The 23,683-nt window shown below is 43.1% G+C and overlaps 1 protein-coding gene across 1 annotated transcript in view; it reads left to right on the forward strand.

Moving 5' to 3' along the window:
* SNX30 (sorting nexin family member 30) overlaps positions 1 to 23,293 on the forward strand; it is a 115,662-nt gene extending 92,369 nt beyond the window's left edge. Inside the window, exons 8-9 of the mRNA XM_014735967.3 lie at positions 6,397 to 6,549; positions 17,145 to 23,293. Coding sequence (XP_014591453.3) covers positions 6,397 to 6,549; positions 17,145 to 17,204 — 213 coding nt within the window. The 3' untranslated portion in view covers positions 17,205 to 23,293. The remainder of the gene's footprint in view (positions 1 to 6,396; positions 6,550 to 17,144) is intronic.
* Positions 23,294 to 23,683: the final 390 nt, after the last annotated feature.

The raw sequence follows: 23,683 nt of genomic DNA on the forward strand, positions 1-23,683 counted from the left end.
AGTAGGGAGGGGAAGTAGAACGTGGGATCACCTGGACAAACCTCTTGAAGGCTTTGGATCTTTAAAAGTTCTTAGAACCACCGAAATGGTTAACACTCTGGAATTGGGAAGGCGTGGCAGACAGCAGGAACTCTATTCCAAAGTGACAGATGGGAGCAGGGAGACTTCTTAATATGGAGCTTCTACAGACCTGCGAGTTAAGCAAGGCTACGTGTTGTTTCCAGACACTTTTGACAAGTGAGGAGAGACACGCCTGATGTTTCCCAGTTCTCTCCACAGCAGCTGTGATCTCAACCTGGGTTAGAAAACCAGACCAATGAGGCAGAGGTCACATCAGCCAGAGAAGGCCAGAACTCTGTCACGTCCTTTATCTGTTTAATTCCTACAAAAGCCTCTATCAGTGTGGTTGTCCCCATCTTACAGATGTAGAACCAGGGCTCAGGGGATTTATATAATTTACATGCCTGAGTTAACCAATGGTGGAGCTGGGATTGGCCCCCAGATGTGTCTGGCTCCAAAGTTGTAGCCCTTTATCCCCACTACATGGGCTCCCGTTATCTTTGCTTCATTGAGTGTGGGTTCTGGCTTTTGTAAGCGTTTACGGATGAATGGTAGAGGGGCTAGGGGAGACAATATGGATCTCCTCTTAGGTCTTCAGTCTTTGTGTCCACTAGCTCCTTTCATCCATCATGCAGGTAAGCTCTTGGCTCCTTTGTTCTCAAGGTACCTGCTCTAGACTCTTCTTATGCCCTTGCTTCTCCCTCCCTCCATCACACACCTTTTCACCTGTCATTCTCTGAAGTTTGTTTCTTTTTATCTCTTAAAAAAAATTTCTTTCAGGGCACTAGTACTTCCTATTTACCAAATTCAGTAGCCTCTTTTTAACCTTGACCCGTCTCAGCGTTTTCTCAACTTTTTTTCATCTCACAGCTCACATAGAAAATGGAAATATTTGTCTGGCACAGTGGGATAAACAGATCAGGTTGCTTGAAGCTGGAGGTGGCCAGCCTGGAACTCTGGGTTCCCAGAGGGCTAGGGATCAATATTGCTGTCATTCCCACAGCACCAGTTAGGAAGCCCTGCCCCACCTTTTCACTCAGCAGCATATGGACGAGAAGACTATCATCTTGAATTGGTTCTGTCATGGGTCCTAGCACCTGTCTCATGGCAGCCATGAATCCCCTCTCCCCCAAGTCTTGGGATCATGGCTGCTTTATATCATCTTTGGGGACTTTATTACCCTACTGTCATCATGAGAGCAGATAATGTGACATCTCCAGCCTAGCTCCAAGAAGGAAACTTAAGTAGAGGTTTATATTATAGGGCCTAGAAATGCTTGGTCCCTGGAAAGAACTCAATAACACATTTTTAAATGAATGTTGAATGAATTTATATTACCACCCTGCTCCCCAACACACAAAAAAAGCTTAATCTCATCTCACTTTATCCTTCTCCCGTCGCTCCAACAACCCATATTGTATAATGGAAATTCTCATGAGAGATAGGGGAACCAATGGGAAAAATGCAGTCTTGTGTTCTATTTAGGAGTTTTTGTTTTTTTGAGGTCTTATCTGGTGATTTTTTTCTTAATGGTGTCTTGTGATAAGCAACCCCCAACCATTATTAGCTTTGGATATCGCCATCTCAACATTCTTCAGACACAAGATAGCGTACCTCTAATAAAACCTCAGTCAAAAAATTAAAACACTGAGATAAATAGGAATGCTGGATGTTACTGGTCAGTGAGTTGATTGTCACAAAGACACCATCCAAAGAGAAAGAAAAGCGAGAAGAAGGTGAGCCTGAGCGTCTGGTGCCATCAGCCTTCCTCTTCATAAAGTTGGGCAAATTCAGGAGCCAGTCCCTTGAGACAGCTCACCTCAATTCCTCTTCTTTTTGAGCCCCTCCACCCCCACCGCTTTCCAACCGCCTCCCTGCTCCATCCCTGGGCTTCTATGACTTTTCTGACTCACTTCCTGCTTCCGTGCCCATCTTTCTTAGTGACCTTTGCCGATTCCTTTATTAACTCTATAAATGTAGGCTTCTCCATGAGTTCTACTCTTTGACCCTCCCCTTCTCAGCCCCCTCTTTTATTACTCTGTCTATTAAAAAAAATTTTAATCGTGGCAAAATACACATAACATAAAATTTACCATCTTAACCATTTTTTTCAAGTTTTTTTTTTTTTTGAGGAATATTAGTCTTGAGCTAACATCTGCCAATCTTCCTCTCTTTGCTGAGGAAGACTGGCCCTGAGCTAACATCTGTGCCTATCTTCCTCTACTTTATATGTAGAATGCCTGCTACAGCATGGCTTGATCGGATCCACACCTGGGATCCGAACCAGCGAACCCTGGGCCGCCAAAGTGGTCCATGCAAACTTAACCACTGCGCACCGGGCTGGCCCCCCATCTTGACCATTTTTAAGCGTACAGTTCAGTAGTGTTAGGTAAATTCACATTGTCGTGCAACTAATCTTTAGCAGTCTTTTCATCTTGCAGAACTGAAACTCTGTACCTATTAAACAACTCCACGTTCTCCCCTCCCTCTGGCCCGTGGCAACCTCCATTCTACTTTCTGTCCCTATGATTTTGATTACCTAGATACCTTATATAAGTATATAAGTGGACTGATACAGGATTTGTCTTTTTGTGACTGACTTATTTCACTTAGTGTAATATCCTCGAGATTCATCCACGTTGTAGCATGTGTCAGAATTGCCTTCCTTTCTAAGGCTGACTGATATTCCACTGTATGTGTATATTATATTTTGTTTGTCCATTCATCTGTGAACAGACACGAGTTGTTTCCACCTTTTGGCTATCGTGAATAATGCTGTTATGAACATGGCTGTACAAATATATCAGTTTGTATGTCATACTGTTTTCCACAGTGACTGTACCAGTTTACATACCCATCAACAGTGTACAAAGGTTCCAGTTTTTCCACATCCTCACCAACACTTGTTATTTTCTGGGTTTTTTGATAATAGTCATCCTAATGGGTGTGAAGCAGTATCTCATTGTGGTTTGGATTTGCATTTCCCTAATGATTAGTGATGTCCAGCATCTTTTCATTCACTCGTTAGCCATTTGTATATCTTCTTTGGAGAAATGTCTGTTCAAGTCCTCTGCTCATTTAAAGATAGGGTTGTTTTCTTGTTGCTAAAGTGTTTAGCCCCCTTTTGTGGAGGGGAGGTCTTACCTTTCCCATGGCAGCAGCTACCTGCTTTATCTGGTCTGTGGACCTGTCCTTTATCCTGAGCCCTGCAGTGGACTATTGCCACTCTGGTCACCCAGACTGGAAACTTCAGGCTCGTCTCTGACTTTCTTTATCTTTTTTCTCACGTGCAGTTGGTTGCCAAATCTGTCAGTTCCATTTCCACCAGGTTGGTGTAATCTGTCTACTCTCTTCTGGTGTTACAGCCACTGCTTTGGTTCCAGGGAGCCAAGGGTTGTCTTGTGATCTCAAGGGCAATTTGGTGTTGACTCATGTCTGGTCTCTGGTGAAATCTCAGGGTGGGGTAGCATGGGTGAAGGGTAGGAAGAACCCATTATCCAGAAAAAGAATGACGTTTGAAAGAACATATTTTATATTTGGAAAACAAGGCATTTTTAAGACATAGAATAAAGCTCGCTAAAATATTCTTAACTTGACGCACTATGCAAATGATATCTTTTGTGAACAGTGATTTACAATGTTGATACTGATCAGAACTAACAAATATTTGTTGAGTGCTTAATATATGCCAGGTGCAAGTGTTTTCTGCATATTATCTCATTTAGTATCAAAACAACCATATCCAGAAAAAGAAGCTGAGGCATAGAGAGGCCCAAAGTCACCCAACTAGTAAGTGGTAGATGAAATATTCAAACTCTGGAAGTCTGGCTCTAGAACTTTCTGTATAGTTAGAGGAAGCATGAAGCTTTTCTGTTTTCGAAAATGGGGCATGAGTTAAATGGACCTCAGAAAACCTGGCCTTCAGGAAGAGTCCCAGGCTTCTCATCTTCTACCCTCCCCCTCTACACCCCCCAACCCGCCATCTTGCCAGCTGGTGATTGAGTTCTCTCTCTATGCCTTCGTGGGCACCGTGGCCTGTGAGCTCTTCCTGGGTGGGTCTAGAAGTTGTCTCATCTCTGTCACTTGCACGTACTGTCACTCTAGAGTGCCCTCCAGCCCCATCATCATGTGTCCCACTTCTGTCATCTTTGAAGAATTGCCTCAGTGGTTAAGTTAAGCCTCAGTTAAGCCTGACCCCTCATCCAAGTTGGTCTCACTCTCCAGCTCCTCCTCCTAGTGTGCTTATCTCAGGGCTCAGAGTGAAGTGAAAGCACTCACAACATCTCACCTTACTATCCAGACATGTTCGTTTTCTCCCCAACGAGACTGTAGGTGACTTGTGATAAGTTTTGCCTACTGAGACCTAAGCACGTTCGTATTCTTCAGTGTCCAGCATGGAATGTGTTGTGAAAATGGTAAGCTAAAAATATTCCCAAAGTGAGGGTCAGGCAATCATGAAATCTAGAGATATAGTTTTGACTTAATATCTGTGATCCAGCCAGAGTTCCCATCGCCTGAACAGACCCAAGAATCTTTCCTTTGAGTCAGAGAGCCCAGCCTCCCTCTTCTCACGGTACCCTGATGGGAGTCTTTTCTGAGAGCTTTCTGTGTCCTCCTTGTGGCAGTAGTTATGTTAAGCAAACAGGAAGTTGCTCCTAGGCACTTTCACCCAGATACTAAAATGAGCAGTGTCTGGGAGAGGCATAAGGGAACTGGACTATGCCTTCAGATGAGGCTGGCCTGGAGACACTGGCTTGCTGGGTGCCTGTTGAGGCTGGTTCACTGGGTGTTTGTGGGGGTAAATGGCTCAGGGGAAGCTGAGTCAGGGCATTCTTGTTTTATTTCACTTCCCCCCAGGGTGGCCAACAATAATGGGTGAACCAGCAGGGAAAGACAAGAGTGACCTCCGTCATGGCACCCAAAGAAAGAGTCAAGTCTTTTTTTTTTCCTTCCAGAAGCTTAAGTGCTTTGAAGAAGCCTTCTTTTCCCCTCTTAAAAGAAAAGTTGCTTTACTTTAAGTTGCCCAGCATGCCTCGCTATATTCTCTCCGATTCATCCTTTTCTTACCCAAGCTTGGTTCCCGTGCCAGGCACATTTGAATCCCCTCACCTAGGCTGCTTCCCTTTCCTTGCTCCTGTGTACTGCAGCCATCTCCAAATGGTCTGGGTGACAGATGGCCAAGTGTTCTTGGCACTTTTGGAAGCCCTGAAGGCGTCCAGCTCCCTCAGGCTTGGCCTCACCATTATTGGTGTTTCTGGGTTGACTCCTTGCCCACAAGACCTTGGTTTAAACTTCCTTGGTTGGTAGAGATTGACCTTGATGGTGACCCACAGCTTGGAAACATTTGGGATCACACAAAATTACAAGGCTTCATTCATCGTTCCGAAGCATTTGGCAGGTGAATGACCCGGCTTTGGGCATGTTGATGCCCTGGCCACCATTAGGGCCCACTGGAGCTCTTAAGTTAGGAGAGAAGCTAGCTTTGTTCTTTGGGAACCAGGGTAATCATGTCCCATTACCTTCTCATATTATTGGACGTTCTCTCTCTAGCTGTATAGGGTGGATGAAACTCACCAAAGCAAAGTGAAAGTTGTGAAATTCAGGTGACATAGTTCCATTTTGAGAAAGTCTTCTAAACTTCTTCAAGAAAAACTTGAAATAGCCTGCTATATTTTTCTTCTTTGTATTTCAGATTCTTTTGACACGCATAAATAATTTTCCTCCCATTTGCCCAGAATTACCTAACTTTAACCCTTCATTTTTGATTATCTGCTATCTGGGGGTACATGGACAAGTCTCCAGCTTAATGGTGTCGTGGGGTTTAGAGGAGGAAGCTGGTCAATAGTCTTATTGTTGCAATTAATTCTCTCACTAATGAGGGTAGGCATTATCAAACATCACAAGTAATGGAATAGTTCACATGATTTGGGAAAACCGTCTTTTCTAGTTTCATTATGAGACACAAGAGACAGGGCAGGGCAATACCAAATAATGCTGTACGTTCCCATCTGCATACATTTTTATGTATGGATGGGTAAAAGAAAGGAACTAAAGACAGATGACTCTGAATTGCAACGTTTCTTCTTCCTGTTTATCAACAAGGGGCTGTTTACCCCATGATTCCCTGTTGTGCTTGGATGAATTTGAAGATTTGGGGCAGCTTAGCCTTGTTCAGAATTCCTTCTTAGACCTGAAAACCCAAGCCGCTACCTTCAAACAAATGCTTCCAGACGAGGGAGTGTGTTTATGGCATTTTAATGTATAATTTGTTCTTGCACAAACGTGTCAACAGAGAAGATCGAGGCGTGAGATACCGTTTATGTGTCTGCCTTCCAGGTGCCAGCAGACGTTGAGAAATGTCAGGATCGGATGGAATGTTTCAATGCTGATCTGAAAGCTGACATGGAGAGGTGGCAGAACAACAAGAGGCAGGACTTCCGGCAGCTGCTCATGGGAATGGCTGACAAGAACATCCAGTATTATGAGAAGGTAATGAGTGTGTCGACAAGACTACAGCCCTCTTTTTTTAAAAAAAATGTTTAAATTTATTTTTATCTTTTCAATTGCAGTAACACTGTTTATAACATTATATAAATTTTAGGTGTACATCATTATATTTCGATTTGTGCATAGATTGCATCATGTCCATCACCCAAAGACTAGTTACAGTCCATCACCACACACATGTACCTAATCACTCCTTTTCCCCTCCTCTCTCCCCCCTTCCCCTCTGGTAACCACCACTCCAATCTCTGTCTCTATGTGTTTGTTTGTTGTTGTTTTAATCTTCCATTTAAGAGTGAGATCATATGGTATTTGACTTTATCCCTCTGACTTATTTTGCTTAGCATAATATCCTCAAGCTCCCTCCAGGTTGTCACAAATGGCCAGATTTCATCATTTTTTTTATGGCTGAGTAGTATTCCATTGTGTATATATACCACATCTTCTTTATCCATTTGTCCCTTGATGGGGGTCCTAGATTGCTTCCGGGTCTTGGCTATTGTGAATAATGCTGCAGTGAACATAGAGGTGCACGTATCTTTACACATTTGTGTTTTCATTTTCTTTGGATAAATACCCAGTGGTGGACTAGCTGGATCCTATGGTAGTTCTATTCTTAATTTTTTGAGAAATCTCCATACTGTTTTCCACAGTGGCTACACCAGTTGGCACTCCCACCAGCCGTGTAGGAGGGTTCCCTTCTCTCCACATCCTCTCCAACACTTGTTGTTTCCTGTCTTGTTAATTATAGCCATTCTGATGGGAGTGAGGTGATATCTCATTGTAGTTTTGATTTACATTTCCCTGATAATTAGTGATGTTGAACATCTTTTCATGTGCCTCCTGGCCATCTGCATATCTTCTTTGGAGAAATGTCTGTTCAGATCTTTTGCCCATCTTTTAATTGGGTGGTTAGTTTTTTTGTTGTTGAGACGTATGAGTTCTTTATATATTTTGGATATTAACCCCTTATCAAATATCAGATAAATATCTTTTCCCAGTTGTTAGGTTGTCTTTTCATTTTGTTGATGGTTTCCTTTGTTGTGCAGAAGCTTTTTAGTTTGATGTAGTCCCATTTGTTTATTTTTTTCTATTGTTTTCCTTGCCCAGTCAGATGGTACTTGAAAATATGCTGCTAAGACCGATGTTGAACAGTGTACTGCCTATGTTTTCTTCTAGAAGTTTCATGGTTTCAGGTCTTATATTCAAGTCTCTAATCTATTTTGAGTTAATTTTTGTGTATGGTGTAAGATAATGGTCTACTTTCATTCTTTTACATGTGGCTGTCCAGTTTTCCCAACACCATTTATTAAAGAGACTTTCCTTTCTCCATTGTATGTTCTTGGCTCTATTGTTGAAAATTAGCTGTCCATAGATGTGTGGGTTTATTTCTGGGCTCTCAATTCTGTACCATTGATCTGTGTATCGGTTTTTTGTGCCAGTACCATGCTGTCTTTTTTGTTTTTTGTTTTAGGAAGATTAGCCCTGAGCTAACACCTGCTGCCAATCCTCCTCTTTTTGATGAGGAAGACTAGCCCTGAGCTAACATCCATGCCCATCTTCCTCTACTTTATATGTGGGGCGCCTGCCACAGCGTAGCTTGACAAGTGATGCGTAGGTCCATACCTGGGATCCAAACCAGTGAATCCTGGGTCGCTGAAGTGGAGCATGTGAACTTAACTGCTGCACCACTGGGCTGGCCCCAGTACCACGCTGTTTTGATTACTGTAGGTTTGTAGTATATTTTGGAATCAGGGAGTGTGATACCTCCAGATTGGTGTTTTTTTCTCAGAATTCCTTTAGCTATTTGGGGTCTTTTGTTGTTCCATATAAATTTTAGGGTTCTTTGTTCTATTTCTGTGAAAAATGTCATTGGAACTTTGATAGGGATTGCATTGAATCTGCAGCTTGCTTTAGAAAATATGGACATTTTAACTATGTTAATTCTTCCAATCCAAGAGCATGGAATATCTTTCCATTTCTTTGTGTCATCTTCACTTTCTTTCAACAATGTTTTATAATTTTCAGTGTAGAGATCTTTCACCTCTTTGGTTAAATTTATTCCTAGGTATTTTATTCTTTTTGTTGCAATTGTAACTGGGATTGTATTCTTAATTTCTCTTTCTGCTGTTTTGTTGTTAGTGTATAGAAATGCAACTGATTTTTGTATGTTGATTTTGTATTCTGAAACTTTACTATATTCACTTATTATTTCTAGAAGTTTTTTGGTGGATTCTTTAGGGTTTTCTATATATAAAATCATGTCATCTGCAGATAGTGACAATTTCACTTCTTCCTTTCCAATTTGGATTCCTTTTATTTCTTTTTCTTGCCTGATTGCTCTGGCTAGGACTTCCAATACTATGTTAAATAAGAGTGGTGAAAGTGGGTATCCTTGTTTGGTTCCTGTTCTTACGGGGATAGCTTTCAGTTTTTCTCCATTGAGAATGATATTAGCTGTGGATTTGTCATATCTTCTATACCCATTTTATTCAGAGTTTTTATCATAATTGGATGCTGTATCTTGTTAAATGCTTTCTCTGCATCTATTGAGATGATCATATGATTTTTATTCTCCATTTTGTTAATGTGGTGTATCATGTTGATTGATTTGCAGATGTTGAACCATCCCTGCATCCTTGGAGTAAATCCCCCTTATCATGGTGTATGATCTTTTTAATGTATTTAAGTTGCTAGTATTTTGTTGAGGATTTTTGCATCATGTTCATCAGTGATATTGGCTTGTAATTTTCTTTCTTTGTGTTGTCCTTGTCTGGTTTTGGTATCAGGGTAGTGTTGGCTTCATAGAATGAGTTAGGAAACTTACCCTCACCTTCAATTTTTTGGAGGAATTTGAGATGGATAGGTATTAAGTCTTCTTTGAATGTTTGGTAGAATTCACCATGGAAGCCTTCTGGTCGTGGACTGTTTTTTTCAGGGGAGGTTTTTGATTACTGTTTCTATCTCCTTACTGGTGATTGGTATATTCAAATTCTCTATTTTTTCTTGATTCTGTTTTGGAAAGTTGTATGATTCTAAGAATTTATCCATTTCTTCTAGATTATCCAATTTGTTGGTGTATAGCTTTTCATAGTATTCTCTTATAATCTTTTGTATTTATGTGGCGTTGGTTGTAAATTCTTCTCTTTCATTTCTGATATTATTCATTTGAGCCTTCTCTCTTTTTTTCATGGTGAAGCTCGCTAAAGGTTTGTCAATTTTATTTATCTTTTCAAAAAACCAGCTCTTAATTTCATCGATTTTTTTCCTATTTTCTTTTTTAGCTTCTGTTTCATGTATTTCTGCTCTGATTTTTATTATTTCCCTCCTTCTACTGATTTAGGGCTTTCTTTGTTGTTCTTTTTCAAGTTCTCTTGGGGGCACTGTTAGATCATTTGAGATTTTTCTTGTTTGTTGAGGTAGACCTGTATTGCTATAAACTTCCCTCTTAGAACCTCTTTTGCTCTATCCCATAAATTTTGGCATGTTGTATTTTCATTTTCATTTGTCTCCAGGTATTTTTTGATTTCTCCTTTGATTTCTTCATTGACCCAATTGTGGTTCAGTAGCATTTTGTTTAATCTCCACATATTTGTGGCTTTTCTGATTTTCTTCCTGTAGTTGACTTCTAGTTTCCTACTGTTGTGGTAAGAAAACATGGTTGGTATTATTTCAGTCTTCTTAAATTTATTTAGACTTGTTTTGTGGCTTAATATGTGATCTGTCCTGGAGAATGTTCCATGTGCATTTGAAAAGAATGTGTATTCTGCAGTTTTTGGATGGAATGTTCTGTATATATCTACTAAGTCCATCTGGTCTAATGTGTCATTTAAGGCCAGTGTTTCCTTATTGATCTTCTGTTTGGATGATCTATCCATTGGTGCAAGTGGAGTGTTAAAGTCCCCTACTATTATTGTGTTACTGTCTATTTCTCCTTTTATGTCTGTTAATAATTGCTTTATATGTTTAGGTGCTCCTATGTTGGGTGGATAGATATTTACAAGTGTTATATCTCCTTGTTGGATTGTTCCCTTTATCATTAGGAGGTGCCCTTCTTGTTACAGTTTTTGTTTTAAAGTCTATTTTGTCTGATATGAATATTGCTACCCCAGCTTTCTTTTCTTTGCCATTTGCATGAAATGTCTTTTTCCATCCCTTCACTTTCAATTTGTGAGTGTCTTTAGGTCTGAAGGGTGTCTCTTGTATGCAGCATATATGGGTCTTGTTTGTTTATCCAATCAGCCACCCTATGCCTTTTGATTGGAGTATTTAGTCCATTGAAATTTAAAGTATATATTGATAAGTATATACTTTTTAACATTTTGTTACTTTTTTTTTCTGTGTTTTAGTAGTTCTTCTCTATTCCTTTCTTCTTCTCTTGCTCTCTTCCCTTGTGCTTTGATGGCTCTCTTTAGTGTTATGTTTGGGTTCCCTTCTCTTAATTATTTGTGTATTTATTATAGGTTTCTGGTTTGTGGTTACTGTGAGGTTCATATATCATAACCTATGTATATAGCAATCTATATTAAGCTGATGGTCTCTTTAGTTTGGCCTCTTGCTAAAAAAACTCTACTCTTTTATTCTCCTCCTCCCACATTTTATGTTTTTGATATCATATCTAACCTCCTTTTTTTGTGCATGTGTATCCGTTACCCCCTTATCATGGAAATTGTCTTTTCATCTTCATATTGTCTTCATAGGTGGTTGATCTGCTACCTTTACTGTATATTTGCTTTTACCGGTGATTTTATTGCCTTTAAAAAAATAATTTTCTTATTCCTATATGTGGTCTTCTCTTTCCCACTTAATTAAGCCCCTTTAACATTTCTTATAAGGCTGGTTTCTTGGTGATAAATTCCTTTAGTTTTCGCTTGTCTGAGAAACTCTTTATCTCTCCTTCCATTCTGACGGATAACTTTGCCAGAGAGAGTATTCTTGGCTGTAGGCTTTTTCCTCTCAGCACTTTAAATATGTTGTGCCACTCCCTTCTAGCCTGTAAGGTTTCTGCTGAGGAGTCAGCTGATAGCCTTATGAAGTTTCCTTTGTTTGTCACTTGTTGCCTTTCTCTTGCAGCTTTTAGGATTCTCTATCTTTAATTCTTGACATTTTAATTATAATGTATCTTGTTGTGGGCCTCTTTGGGTTTGTCTTATTTGGTGCTCTCTGTGATTCCTGTACCTGGATGTCTTTTTCCTTCCTTAGGTTAGGAAAGTTTTCGGCTATTATTTCTTCAAATGGATTCTCTGCCCCTTTGTGTCTCGCTTCTCCTTCTGGGACACCTATAACATGGATGTTAGTGTGCTTGATGCTGTCCCAGAGGTCCCTTAGACCATCCTCATTCTTTTAAATTATTTTTTCTTTTATCTGTTCAGCTTGGGTGATTTCCTCTAGTGTTTCGTCCACCTTGCTGACACATTCTTCTGTATCATCTACTCTGCTATTGAATGCTTCTGGTGAATTTTTTGTTTCTAGTATTGTATTCTTCATTTCAGATTGATTCTTTTTTATATTTTCCACTTCATTGTTGAAGTTCTCACTGAGTGCATCCATTCTTCTCCCAAGATCAGTGAGCATCTTTATGACTTTTTGTTTGACCTCTTTGTCAGGTAGATTGTTTATTTCTTTTTTGTTTAGTTCTTTTTCTGGAGTTTTGTCCTGTTTCCTTATTTGGAACCTATTCCTTTGTCTCCTCATTTTGCTTCTTTCTCTGTGCTTATATCTGTGTATTATGTGGGTCAGTTATGTCTCCTGATCTTGGAGAGGTGGCTTTATGTAAGAGATGCTTTATGAGGCCCAGCAGTGTGCTTCCCTCTCATCACCAGTTCCAGATGTTCCAGGAGTGACCCCTGTGTGGGCTACATATGTCCTTCTTTTGTGGCAGGGTTGCTCTTGCTGCAGGTGCCCAGGGAGGCTAGGCTGTCCCCCTAGGCAGCTAGTTGCAATGCTCAGCTGTGTGTGGCTGCTATGGACCCTGCAGTCACTTAATCGGGCCTGGGGAGCCCCAGCACAGTTGGCTGCAAGGTCTAATAGCCCATTCCTGTTGCAATTTTTCTGTTAAGTGAGTAGGTTCCCAGCCTGGCTGGTTGCTAGGCTCAGGGGCTTACAATTTCTGTAGGCCTCCAGCCTGCAAGGCTGTTGTCAGCTCTCTCAGGATTCCTGCTGTGTGGGGGCCATCCCCAGGCATGGGAGTACCCTGTTGTTTCAGGCTTTGGAAGGTGGGCCCGATCCCGTATGTGGCTGTTTGGGAATCACAAGTCTGCTGCAGCTGACAAGCCCCACTCCCCACAGGGCCACACATCCCTTCAACAAAGTCCTGCCTCAAGTGTGCTCCCCAATCCACTGAGGCAGACCCAGTTGCCCCACTGCAGAGGCCCCCCGCTCCACCAGTGCAGGCCCACCCCTCACACATGCCCTACCCCACAGAGGAAGAACCACTCACCTGGCTGCTGAGGTTCCTGGCACCCCACCTATGTGGGCCCATAAGTTGCCTGAGAGCTTGCTGTTGGGTGGGGCCAGTCCCTAGGGTGGGCTGCCTGCTCTGGCTGAGCTGGATTAAATTGGTACTCTAGTGCGTGGGGCAGACCTTGGCCTATCAGGCCAGGGGAAGAATACCAACGGTGTCTGCCAGCATCTGTGTCAGCACACCTGTACTAGTCACAACAATGGCTGCTGCCAACGTCTCAGTCCCTGGAGGGGTCTTACCTCTCACTGAGATGTATCCAGAGTCTATTAGGTGAGTCTCTTTTCACCAAAGGACTGTGCACCTTTCATTCTGGTGATTTCAGGTAGCTTTCTAAAACAGGTGAATTTGTATGTGGGCCCTTTAACAGCAGGCTTTTTCCCCCCTTGTGTCCCATAGCTTTTCTGGGGGTATTCCTCATTGTTGTTAGTAGACAGCAAAGCCAGATATTGTGACAGTCGTCTCGGTTGTGCTGAGTCCAAAAGCTGCTTATAGCAGTAACACTCCCCCACTCAGATCCCCTGCTCCTCCAGGGAAGGCTTCATGCCTTACGATTGCTCCCAGCCGGCTGTGAGGCACCGCAGCTCGCAAAGGTGGCGTTTTTTTCTCTCCAGAAAGGAATTTCTGCCCCTTCCACCTCAGTCAGCACTGTCCCTAGTTGTAGGGGTTCTTTTTATCAAATTTTCAATTCTCTCTCAGGGGTAATTGTTCCAGGAGTAGTTGTAAATTTGTTGTGTCCCTGGGAAGAGGTGAGTTCAGAGTCTGCCTACGCTGCCATCCTGACACGGTCCCCCACAGACCTCCCGTTAAGGAAGCATTTCTAATAGCCACAGCCTTTCACAAGGACCTGCCGGAAATCCAGACCCAGAGACAATCCTGCCAGTCCCATCTCCTTCCATAATTTTATATGTTTAGTCTTAGCAATCCCTGCATGTCCTTCCCTGCTGTGCTGAGTTTGGAAGCAGAGGCCCCCTGGGTGCCCGCAGAGGTTTCACTTGCACACGCTGCTGATGGAAGCAGCAGTTTTATCTGTCATGCCCTCTGGTCCTGCCAGCTGCCTGCTTCCACCAGTCAGTCAGGCCCTTAGCACAGGGATGCCCCCAGTAATGGAGGCTTGGGGGTTGCTTTAAGCTGTCTGTGGTTCTGCGTGTAGGGGTTCTTCACTTTCATTGTGCCATGGACCCTTTGGTCGTCTGCTGAAGCCTCTAGAACCCTTATCAAAATACTGTTTGTTTTTTTAAAAAGACTGTTTTTAAATACATAAAATAAAGGTATGTAGGATTATAAAGGAAAACTGTTAAAAGCAGTTTTTTCATGAATCCCCTTGATCTCTGGATTCGGGTTAAGCACCCCCAACACACACCCCACACAAAAACACACGGCTCCCATCAAGCTACAGCCCAGTCTCCTCAGTCAAAGTTTGCTCCTAGCCTATCCAACTTAAATCATTTCTGTTAAGGAATCCTAATATTCCTTAAAAGCTTAGTTATAGGTGAACAATGGCCTGCTCACAATTCAACAGGTAACCTGTAGACTTGAAATCAGGCTGAACAAACACTCACTTGGCTACTCCCACCACAATTCTAGAAACATGTCCCCCTCCCAAGCTAGAGGAATCCATCTTTTTCAAAGGCTTTGATGGCTCTGGCTGCTGTTCAGAGGCAGTATGTCTGCATCTTTACTTGGAGGAGGGTTAAGGAAGACAGTCATGGAATAGCTCTTACTTGTCAGGTCGTAGGAAGGACTCTTTTAGAGGGGAAAGAGAAAGGTGGCAGACTCCTTTTCTCCACACTGTTTTTATGCAGCCCCTGCTGTGTGCCTGGGCTGGATACGCATGTCATCTCATTTATCCCTCACCGTAAGGCTGTCGCTTGGGTTTTATAATTCTCAAAGCTGAAGAACTGGAGACTCAGCAAGGTTTTAAAACTCTGCCCAAGGTTATACAGCTTTGAGTGACTGTACAAAGATCAGATTCAGCTCTACCAGGTTCACAAATCTGAAAATTCCCACTCTCGCATACTGACAGTGGTGGGGACAGGGGCCATGTGTCCTCGAGAACAGTCCTGACTGCCCAAAGATGAGAAGATCACTCCATGTGAGGTCAAGGCCTCATTCCTCTAGTGACTGCACCCATAGGCAGCGTGCCTCTGTTTCTTCATCTGTATAATGGGAGTGATCCTTCTCCACTGAATGGTTGTGAAGCCACAATGAAATAAGGCGTACCTGAGTGCTTAGAACATGCCTGGGACGTGGTAGGTACTCAGTAAATGGTACTTCCTTCCCTGATGCCTTCACCTTCCCTCCACTGTTCAACAGCCTTCCCACTACACCAACGCCAACTCAATCGGATGTGTCCATCATTCCTTGGTGATTAATGCTAGCCTTCCCAAGGCCCTGGTCCCAGCACTGAAACCCAGGTCATTTATCCATATTTAGTAGTCTCCCCTCTATACCGCAAACAGGGCCACTGTCTTGGGGCCTCATCTTGGCTCCTACATATATTAAAAAAATGCTTTTTATGCACCTGCTGTATGCGAAGGACTGGGTATACATTGGTAAACAAAACAGCAGGACTCCTGCCGTAAGGAGCCCTCAGTCTAGTGGAGGATACATGTTAATCCAAGAATCCCGGCACTTCACAGTGAGATATGTGCTCTACAGGAAAAGAATAGGAAACTGAGGGAGGAAATACTGGGGGCATAATTTAGACTAGGGATGGGAGAGGGCCAGTGGAGTGGGCAGGAAAGGCCAATCTGAGGAAGTAAAATTTCATCTGAGTCTCAGAGACAAGGACTTAAGGAACAAGTACACCAGGCAAAGGGAGCAACATATGCAAGGGCCCTGAGGTAGGAAAAAGCTTGAGCATTTGAGGACTGAGAGGAAAGCTGATATGGCCTTGGTTCCCCATGGCCAACATTGAAGGACTCTTCTAGATTTGAGATGCTGGCCTAGGGAGACAGCAGGACCCAGAATGCCACCGACTCCTGCACTGGGTCTCTCTCTGAAAGCCAGCTCCTTGAGGCTCCCCAGGCTTCCTTATGTAGGGCAGGGTCTGAGTCTGGCTTCTTCTCCAACTTCAGAGTCACCAGGGAAAGAAGCAGGGAGCGATTTCACCACTCCCCTCCCCGGCTTGACCTAAGGATGCCTCTCTCCTCCACCTCTTGAGAACTCTTCCCCAAATGACCCAGTGCAAAGTTCTGCTCCGTGGCTGTTTCAAAGAAAGGCTTGTGTGGTTCTTCTGTCCTTCCCTTTATGCACAAGACTGCTCAAAGGGAGGATCCTTTCTGCTAAGCAGGGTGCTCTCAGAGGAGAGTGCCAGAGTCTTCCAGGTTCTTGGTTCTTCACAAGGATCTGGAATGAAAGGGGACTGATGTAGTGGAAAGAATATCCGTTTTGGAATCATAAGCTCTGCCGCTTACTAGCTGTGTATCTTGGGCAAGTTATTTAACCTCTCTGGGTCTCATTTTCCCCATCTATGAAATATGTGTGTGTGTGTAATAAATAATAATAATTCTACTCCATAGAATTGTTGTGAGGATGAGCGATAGTGGCTGTAAAATACATAACAGTGTTTAGACATAATAAATCTCAATAAATATGGAGTTCCCTCCCCCTCTTTTCCCTGTTGGGAAATCCAGGTCTGACCCATACAAGCAAATCTGAGGTTGGTAAAGAAGAGTGAGTTTTCCACCCCCTCTGAGTCAGGTGGCTGGCCCATTCCAATGTGATTTACGTGCTTATGCAAGCACCACCCACACCTGGAGCAGTGTCTCCATCCTGGCTGGGAACCCAGGGCCTCATCAAAGGTTTGCAGCCTGGTCTTTTTCTGCTTTTTGAAGGAAAAGAATTTCTTTCAGTGACTACAGTTCCGCTCACTGGGCAATGCATTTAGGCCTTGTAGAGATGCTTTTATCTTTTGTAGAGGTCGAGGTGACGTATTCAAAACAAACACCTGTTAGCTCCCTTGTTTCTGACAGTTATGGATAATACAGGTAGGCGTGATCAGACAAAGGTGACCAGCAGGATTGACAATGAAAGGGTGGATCAGAGCAGAACTAAGAAGCTGACCCCGGAATCTGAAACTTGACACTCATCCTGTGTGCATGTGTTATCTTTTCAGTGCCTCATGGCGTGGGAGTCGATCATTCCACTACTGCAGGAGAAGCAAGAGGCCAAGTAAGCTCCTTCGTGGGACAGAGACTTTTCTGCCTACCCAAGGCATGGCACGCACACCAGAATGTCCCTGCCATGCCAGAGAGGTGGCACTGGGAAAACAACCACAGAAACATCTCTCCTTTGTGTATTTCTTTCCTTTACTCCCCTTCCTGTGTCCAACAGTTGTTTTCAATTAGTATTTATTCCTTGGTGGAGTCTGTAAGGCTATGATCATCTCCCACAGAAGCAGCATACCTCTGTGTTGTGAAGGAACCTATTAAACGGAACACTACGAAGGTTTGAACCTGAGGGACAAGACAACCCTCAACTGACATTCTGACATCTCATTACAGTTTCCAGTTTTGGGACAGCAGAGTTAGCTGTTGTGGGCGAGAACCCAGGTCCTGCTTTTCAAGGCCGTGAGGAAGGCCTGAATGGAAGGCAGTCCTGCTTTCTGTGGATACATGGCGGCTCTGGAATCGACCTCCATGGGCATTGGCTGGTCTCAGCCTAGAAGGAGGTGTTGGCACCTCCGTGGGAAGTCCTTAATGTACTGTGGCCTGCAGCTGTGAGTGTAACCTGCCGCCTGCTTGTGATGAGCGACACCTGTTTTATGGTTTCCGGTTCGTACGGGACCATTTAAATCAGCGTCTATATGTATCCATGCTAGAGCAGGCAAGCCACCGCCCTTGTCCTTAGGCGATGCCTCGGGAAGCTGGGGGCGGGGGGCAGTGCTCCCCGAACTTGTTTCTGACACTAGAATGCAGTAGATTTGAACCTGTTTTTGTGTAAAATGAAAAAAGGTGCATTTTTCTCTGTGAAGTTCTTCAATGTTTTTCTTTCCCTTGTTAAATATCATTAGAGTAGAGATTAGGCCTGTTTGGAAATATCTATCGTCTTGAAGTCAGAGTAGCTCCCCAGTTGTTGAGATCAGTGGGCATATACCAAGCCCACCTGCCACGTCTGCTTTGTGCAATTTGCCTTTACCTCACCAAAAAGTCCTAGTTTCACGTTTCCTACTATGTCCACTGAATGTTTGGGCAACCTTTTGGTGAGAGGCTGGTATGTTGTTATGACACAGTCGAGATTTTGTAAACTCAATGTGAATGTTCTACACGAAGTGCTTTAACCTTCGATATTTCCTGGTCAGGAAGAAAAGTCAGTATCTGGATGGGCCTCAGAGATGACAAGTGCACCAGCAAACTCTTTGCTTCTAGAAGTTAAGCTAAGATCTCCTCCATTTGCAGCCCAATCCCTGGGGACTGCTGGCTGCTTCTAAAGTCTTCATTTCAAACTATTACCAGGTTTTCTTTTCAAATCAACACAAAACTAACAGACAAAGAGGATCTGTCTTCCAATCTTCCAACTCATTTTTTTTTCCCTCCTGAAATGAAGCTGCATAGGTCATATTTGTGTTCTTTCATTGTGGCTCATCCCTATAAAATTATCAATCTGAGCCTCAAATAAACGATAGTATTTTTTTTTTTTTAACGAAACAGCTATGCTGAGATGCTGCTGCATACGCAAGTTAATTTGCAAATACCGGTCAACGTGCAGCCTGTTGAAGTCACTTCATTCCCCTCCACACTGCAGGGTCGACCTTGTCTCAGCCGCAGCTCTGATGCTGTGGGGGCAGCAATCGGATGGCACAGAACCGTTTGGTTCTGTTTCATCATGTTTGAAAAAGTGACAGTTTAAATTATAATTTTATATCAGTTGGTACTTGCCTGCACTGTTAGACCGTCTCGTGCCATTTAAAGTCCTTTGTTGTGAATTTTCAGTTTGGTACAGTTAGAAATATTCATTGAAGCAGAAGGTAAAAACAGTCCATCTACGCCGAGTGGTGACTCAGTGTTTCATTCTACCTCTAAACCATCATGTTGCTGTGGGTCCGGATGTCCAGATCCAGCCTGACAGCCTGCTGATAGAGTTGGGGTGGGTATCTAGTCGTGGGTTGGTGGCCTTCTATGGATATTTGGCAGAAGACACTAGACTGACCCAGCAGCAAATGCTCATCTTTGGGAATGTGTGAAGCCTTGCCTTGTGGAATATGTGCTTTAAAAATGTTGTCCAGTGTAACATATACTTGGAAAGAACTGTGGGAAGAGTTACAGGAAGACTAGAATCTAGTCAGCTGCTAATTGCCAAAGCCCAGGGACATTCCTGTTTAAGGCTTAGTTGGGAAAGAAGGCAGCCCTTCAAAAAAGTCATCAGGTTCCATCCTGGGACATATGGGGAAGGGAACAGGTACACAGTTATTCCCTTACAGTGTTGGAGGCAGAAGACTGGTTTTGAAGGGATTCAGACACCTTAGGATTTTGTCTTTCTCTGTTCGTTTGGTCCGCAAGTGCTTTAAAACAGCAGAGAGAGCTGGAACAAGGCAAACTGCCCTCCAGCGTGCCATTGATAGCAGAGCTGGGAAAAGCGGTGTATGTTAGATTTCCTTGGAGTAATGGTCTTTCCAGAGAAGGGACCCTTGTCCCTTACTTCAGGCTGGCATGTGATGAGGTGACAGAAGGCAGTGAAGGAGGCTCTCCAGTCCTTCCTACCCCAATGGCTCCCTCGGGCCCCTGAGGGTCAGCAGCCCCAAGCATTCACCTCTTCACCTCCATCAGCACAGAGGTGATTCCCCATGAGAAGTGTAACCCGGAGACTTCTGTGCCAAAGCCTGCCTCGTAGAGGCTTCGTCATCCCATCCTTCTTGGCCCCACAAAGTCCTGGTGCTGAGACTGCTGACTCCTCTCTTGTATTTATTTTCCAGGAGATTTTTGCTTGAGGATGTGCCCTACCTCAGGCGGACAGACATGGATAGGTTTTGAGGATTGAGCACATGGCAGTGATGGAAAGTCATCCCTGTTGCCTGCCTCTGAGCCTGGAAAGTAGAAGGTTCCATTCACCCAGGTTAAAAATCTAGGCTAAGGCAGAAGAGAGAATTCTAGAAACTGAGCAGATTTCAGAGATGCAAATGATGTTGAAGAGAACAGTTGTGATTTGTGGCAGGTACAGACACTGTTCTTCCTTGTCATGTGCTGGATCTATAGGAAAATTCTAGGCTACTCTGCTCCAAGCAAGGAACCACTGCTCCTAATCGAGGAGGGGACATCTTACATAGCCAGGTTTGGGGTTGGGTTTTATCCTTTAATAAGACTTCATAGTGATTCCTGGTGAACTCTGCTAAGTGCGATTATGGAGGTGATTGGCTCGTATTTCACTGTGCTGCTCATTGAACAAATCAGCATGACTCTGGGGGCTGTGGTGAATGTAAGAGAAGTTGATCTTTATGCCAAATTTAAGCCACACTCGGAGTGTGTTCTACATGTTGAATTGAATGTGCTTTTGCAGTTGCCATCCACATGAGGAAATTAAGTGCACACTTGCTGCACATTTCTTGTGAGTCTGCCTTTAGTGATGGGACGACAGAAGTTCTGCCTTAGAAGAGGGTGTGATGGCCGTGTGGTAGTCTGCAAGTGGGGTTTCTCTCTTGGGATGGTGTCAGCCCAAGAAACACCCAGAGTTTGTGTGACTTGGTCCTGCCGTTGATAACATTGAAATCAACGGGCACCTGGCTCTGTTTTGATGCCATTCATTGGGTTGCAGAATAGTCATTCTCTGCACTCTCCTGAGAGAGTGGAGAGAGTAAGGTGTAGAGCGACCTTGTAGGTCTGTGTTAGCCTCATCTGGTTGGGTCTTTGGTTGGGTTAGCACTGGGCTCTTCTCTGGCTGCCGTAAAGGCTGTGTCTGCTCAGAAGATGGGCTGCCTGTGGTCATGGAAGGGTGTGCCAATCCTGGACCCCACCTTCCCAGATGTGTACTTTCAAGGCCTGTGGAAACTGGGTAATCTAATTATAAGGCTGGGGTAATGCTGCTTTGACCTATTTATGACATTATGTTGGGAATTTGAGTTGCCTTCTCACTTTGAAAAGTCCTCAAGATGGCAACAGGTTGGGCATCCCCTCTCACTTCTTATGTTTTTTCCTTTCAGATGGCAGGTGGCATTTACTAGTAAATTCGAGGAAAATGTCATCCCTTGGGCCAGACTTACAGATTGAGCTGGGTGTGTTGGAGTTGTTCTCCTCTTCCTTGTGGTTTATATCAGTGAGTAAACCAGAAACCCGCTTTTTCATCAACCCACCTGATAGACGGGTAGCTTTTTGTTTGAAGGACGCCTGGTCTCCCCGTAGTTGCACAGATCAGAGCATGCACAGGGCTGTGTGCATTAGAAAGGTTGCGGGGGGCACTTTGTTACAGGGGGTTTGACTGTTCTTAATCATATGTGTTTGAAATGCTTTCTGGGTATGGCTGTCTAACCCCTTCTGTGTGGCAGAAAAATATGTAATCCTGATAGTTTTTACTACTACAGATAGGCTATAAATAAGTGCTTTGAAAAAATAACTTTAACAAACCAATAAGATATTTGTCTCAAATGTAAACATTCTGTGTATTTAGCACTTGAAAATCAACAAATCCAGACTTTTCAAAAATGCCACAGACTGTTAAAAGCCTAACTCAACTTTTTGAGAATCTGTCAACACCTATTAATATGCCTTATTCTTCAGCTAGTGTCTTTTAGGTTCTGGATAGGAAGTTTTTAGAAATGTAGCCAGTTGTTCAGCTTCAGTACCAGAGGTCTAACATAGCCGGTCCTCAGTCCTCTCAAAGAAACAAACAAAGTGAGGTTCATAATAAGGGCTGCCTTTTGGGAGGAGAAAGCTAAGTATTGCTATTGCCAAATGATATTTTTGATAATGTAAGGAAACACAGGGACCACAAAACCTTTTTTTGTTTTAAAGTGTTTTAGTGCCTTTTGGCACGCTTTTGATTGTAGAGGATGTATGGTATCAGCATTGACAAATCACATAGCTATAAGGAACTCTATAGATTATGACAATATTAAAGGTTTACTCCGATTCTGCAGAACAGCTTTTGAAAGCATACTGTGGGGGCTTCAGAGCAGCATATGTTGGATAGAAATGCTCCACAGGTTGAAATGCCAAAAACATAAAGCATGTTGTGTTGACTCACATAATTTAGTCTATTTTAACAGAGCTTGTACTATTAAAACCAGTGATTGGGTGTGGCACATGCACCTCGCCCAGCAGCGCCGCCCTCCCCAGGTGACTCTGGGCTCCCTGTAGGCTGGGTCAGAGCAGGTCGCCCCTGTCAACACCCCCGTATGACGGACTGGTTCACAGTCAAGACCAACCCTCCATTCACAAATGATACTGGGAGGAAGAAACAGAGATTGCTTTTTCCTCACTCTGGAAATGGGGAGAGGAAAGTAGATTGCAAACAAAAATGTGAATCAGTATGACAGAACGATGCCTGTGTCAGCTGGGCCTTCACCAAATAACAGACCACCAGCTCTTAACAGTCAACACCATTCACCTGGACACCCCTGTGGTTTTGGTCCAGTCCAGTAGACACCCTGTCCCTTGTACTTCTGTGTGCCTGTTCCCTTGGTGTGTGAGTTGGGAATGCCTTGAGAGATGACGCACATCTGGTAGCTTCCCATTGAACTAAACTGCCAGCAAACTTTCTAACTTGTATTTTAACTCTTGAAAGAGAGAGAAAAACTTGCTTAGGTCCTGTCCAAATGATGGACTGTATTTCTTATTTTTAGAAATCATCCTTTACATTCGAAATTTTTTAAAAACCTTCTGGGGTATCAATGAAGTTCTCCGTGTAGATGTGTTCTCTTCTCGCCATGCTGCCATTACGCCGAATCAAAAGCTGTGAAAAACAAATGCTCTGGAGAATGGGTGTCGAGGAGAAAGGGATTTATTGACAGATTCAAGTCTTTGTTTCATCAAGCCACCAAACTTTAAAAAGAATGTCCTCTATGTTTTCCTTGTTATGGAACCCAGAGATTGTAAAAAGAAAAAAAAAGTTTTTGTTGCATTTTTGATGCTGGCACGAGGTTTTTGTCCACTTTTTTTCATATATCTGTGTATAAAAATTGTCTGTTGTTTACTATGGGATTAGTATTACATTTTGAGGTAAACAAAAGAATTTGTATTGCTTGATAAACTATTAGCTTGTGAATTTAAAAAGGTTTCTTTACCTCAATTAACTTAAAGTAATGGACCAATAAACCTATAAAAGATGCTTTCTTTACCTTGAGTCGTTCTCATTTGTACCAATTTATAGGACGGGAAAACATACGTGCCTCTTATTCTGTTTTCCTATTTTCTCTAAAGAGGTAACGGTTTGCCTGCAAGAATCAGGGTAATACAGAGCAACAGGAAAAAAATGTAATTGAACTATCTTTATTCTTCTTCACTTCTTTATAGACTCATCCTCAATTTACCTCCTTCTACCTTTTATAAGTTGGCACCGATCTGGGGAGATGAAGAAACTACCTAGTGTTTATACGTAAGCATAATACACCACTGTGAGTCGTGGGCCGGCTGGGAGCCAGCCCAGGTAATTACATGAAGGATTTCTTCCTGCTCCATCCCAGAGCAAAGCACAACATTATCCTGTGAGTCAGGGTCAGACATTTCC

Source organism: Equus caballus, chromosome 25 (assembly GCF_041296265.1).
Source record: "Equus caballus isolate H_3958 breed thoroughbred chromosome 25, TB-T2T, whole genome shotgun sequence".
Lineage (NCBI taxonomy): Eukaryota > Metazoa > Chordata > Mammalia > Perissodactyla > Equidae > Equus > Equus caballus.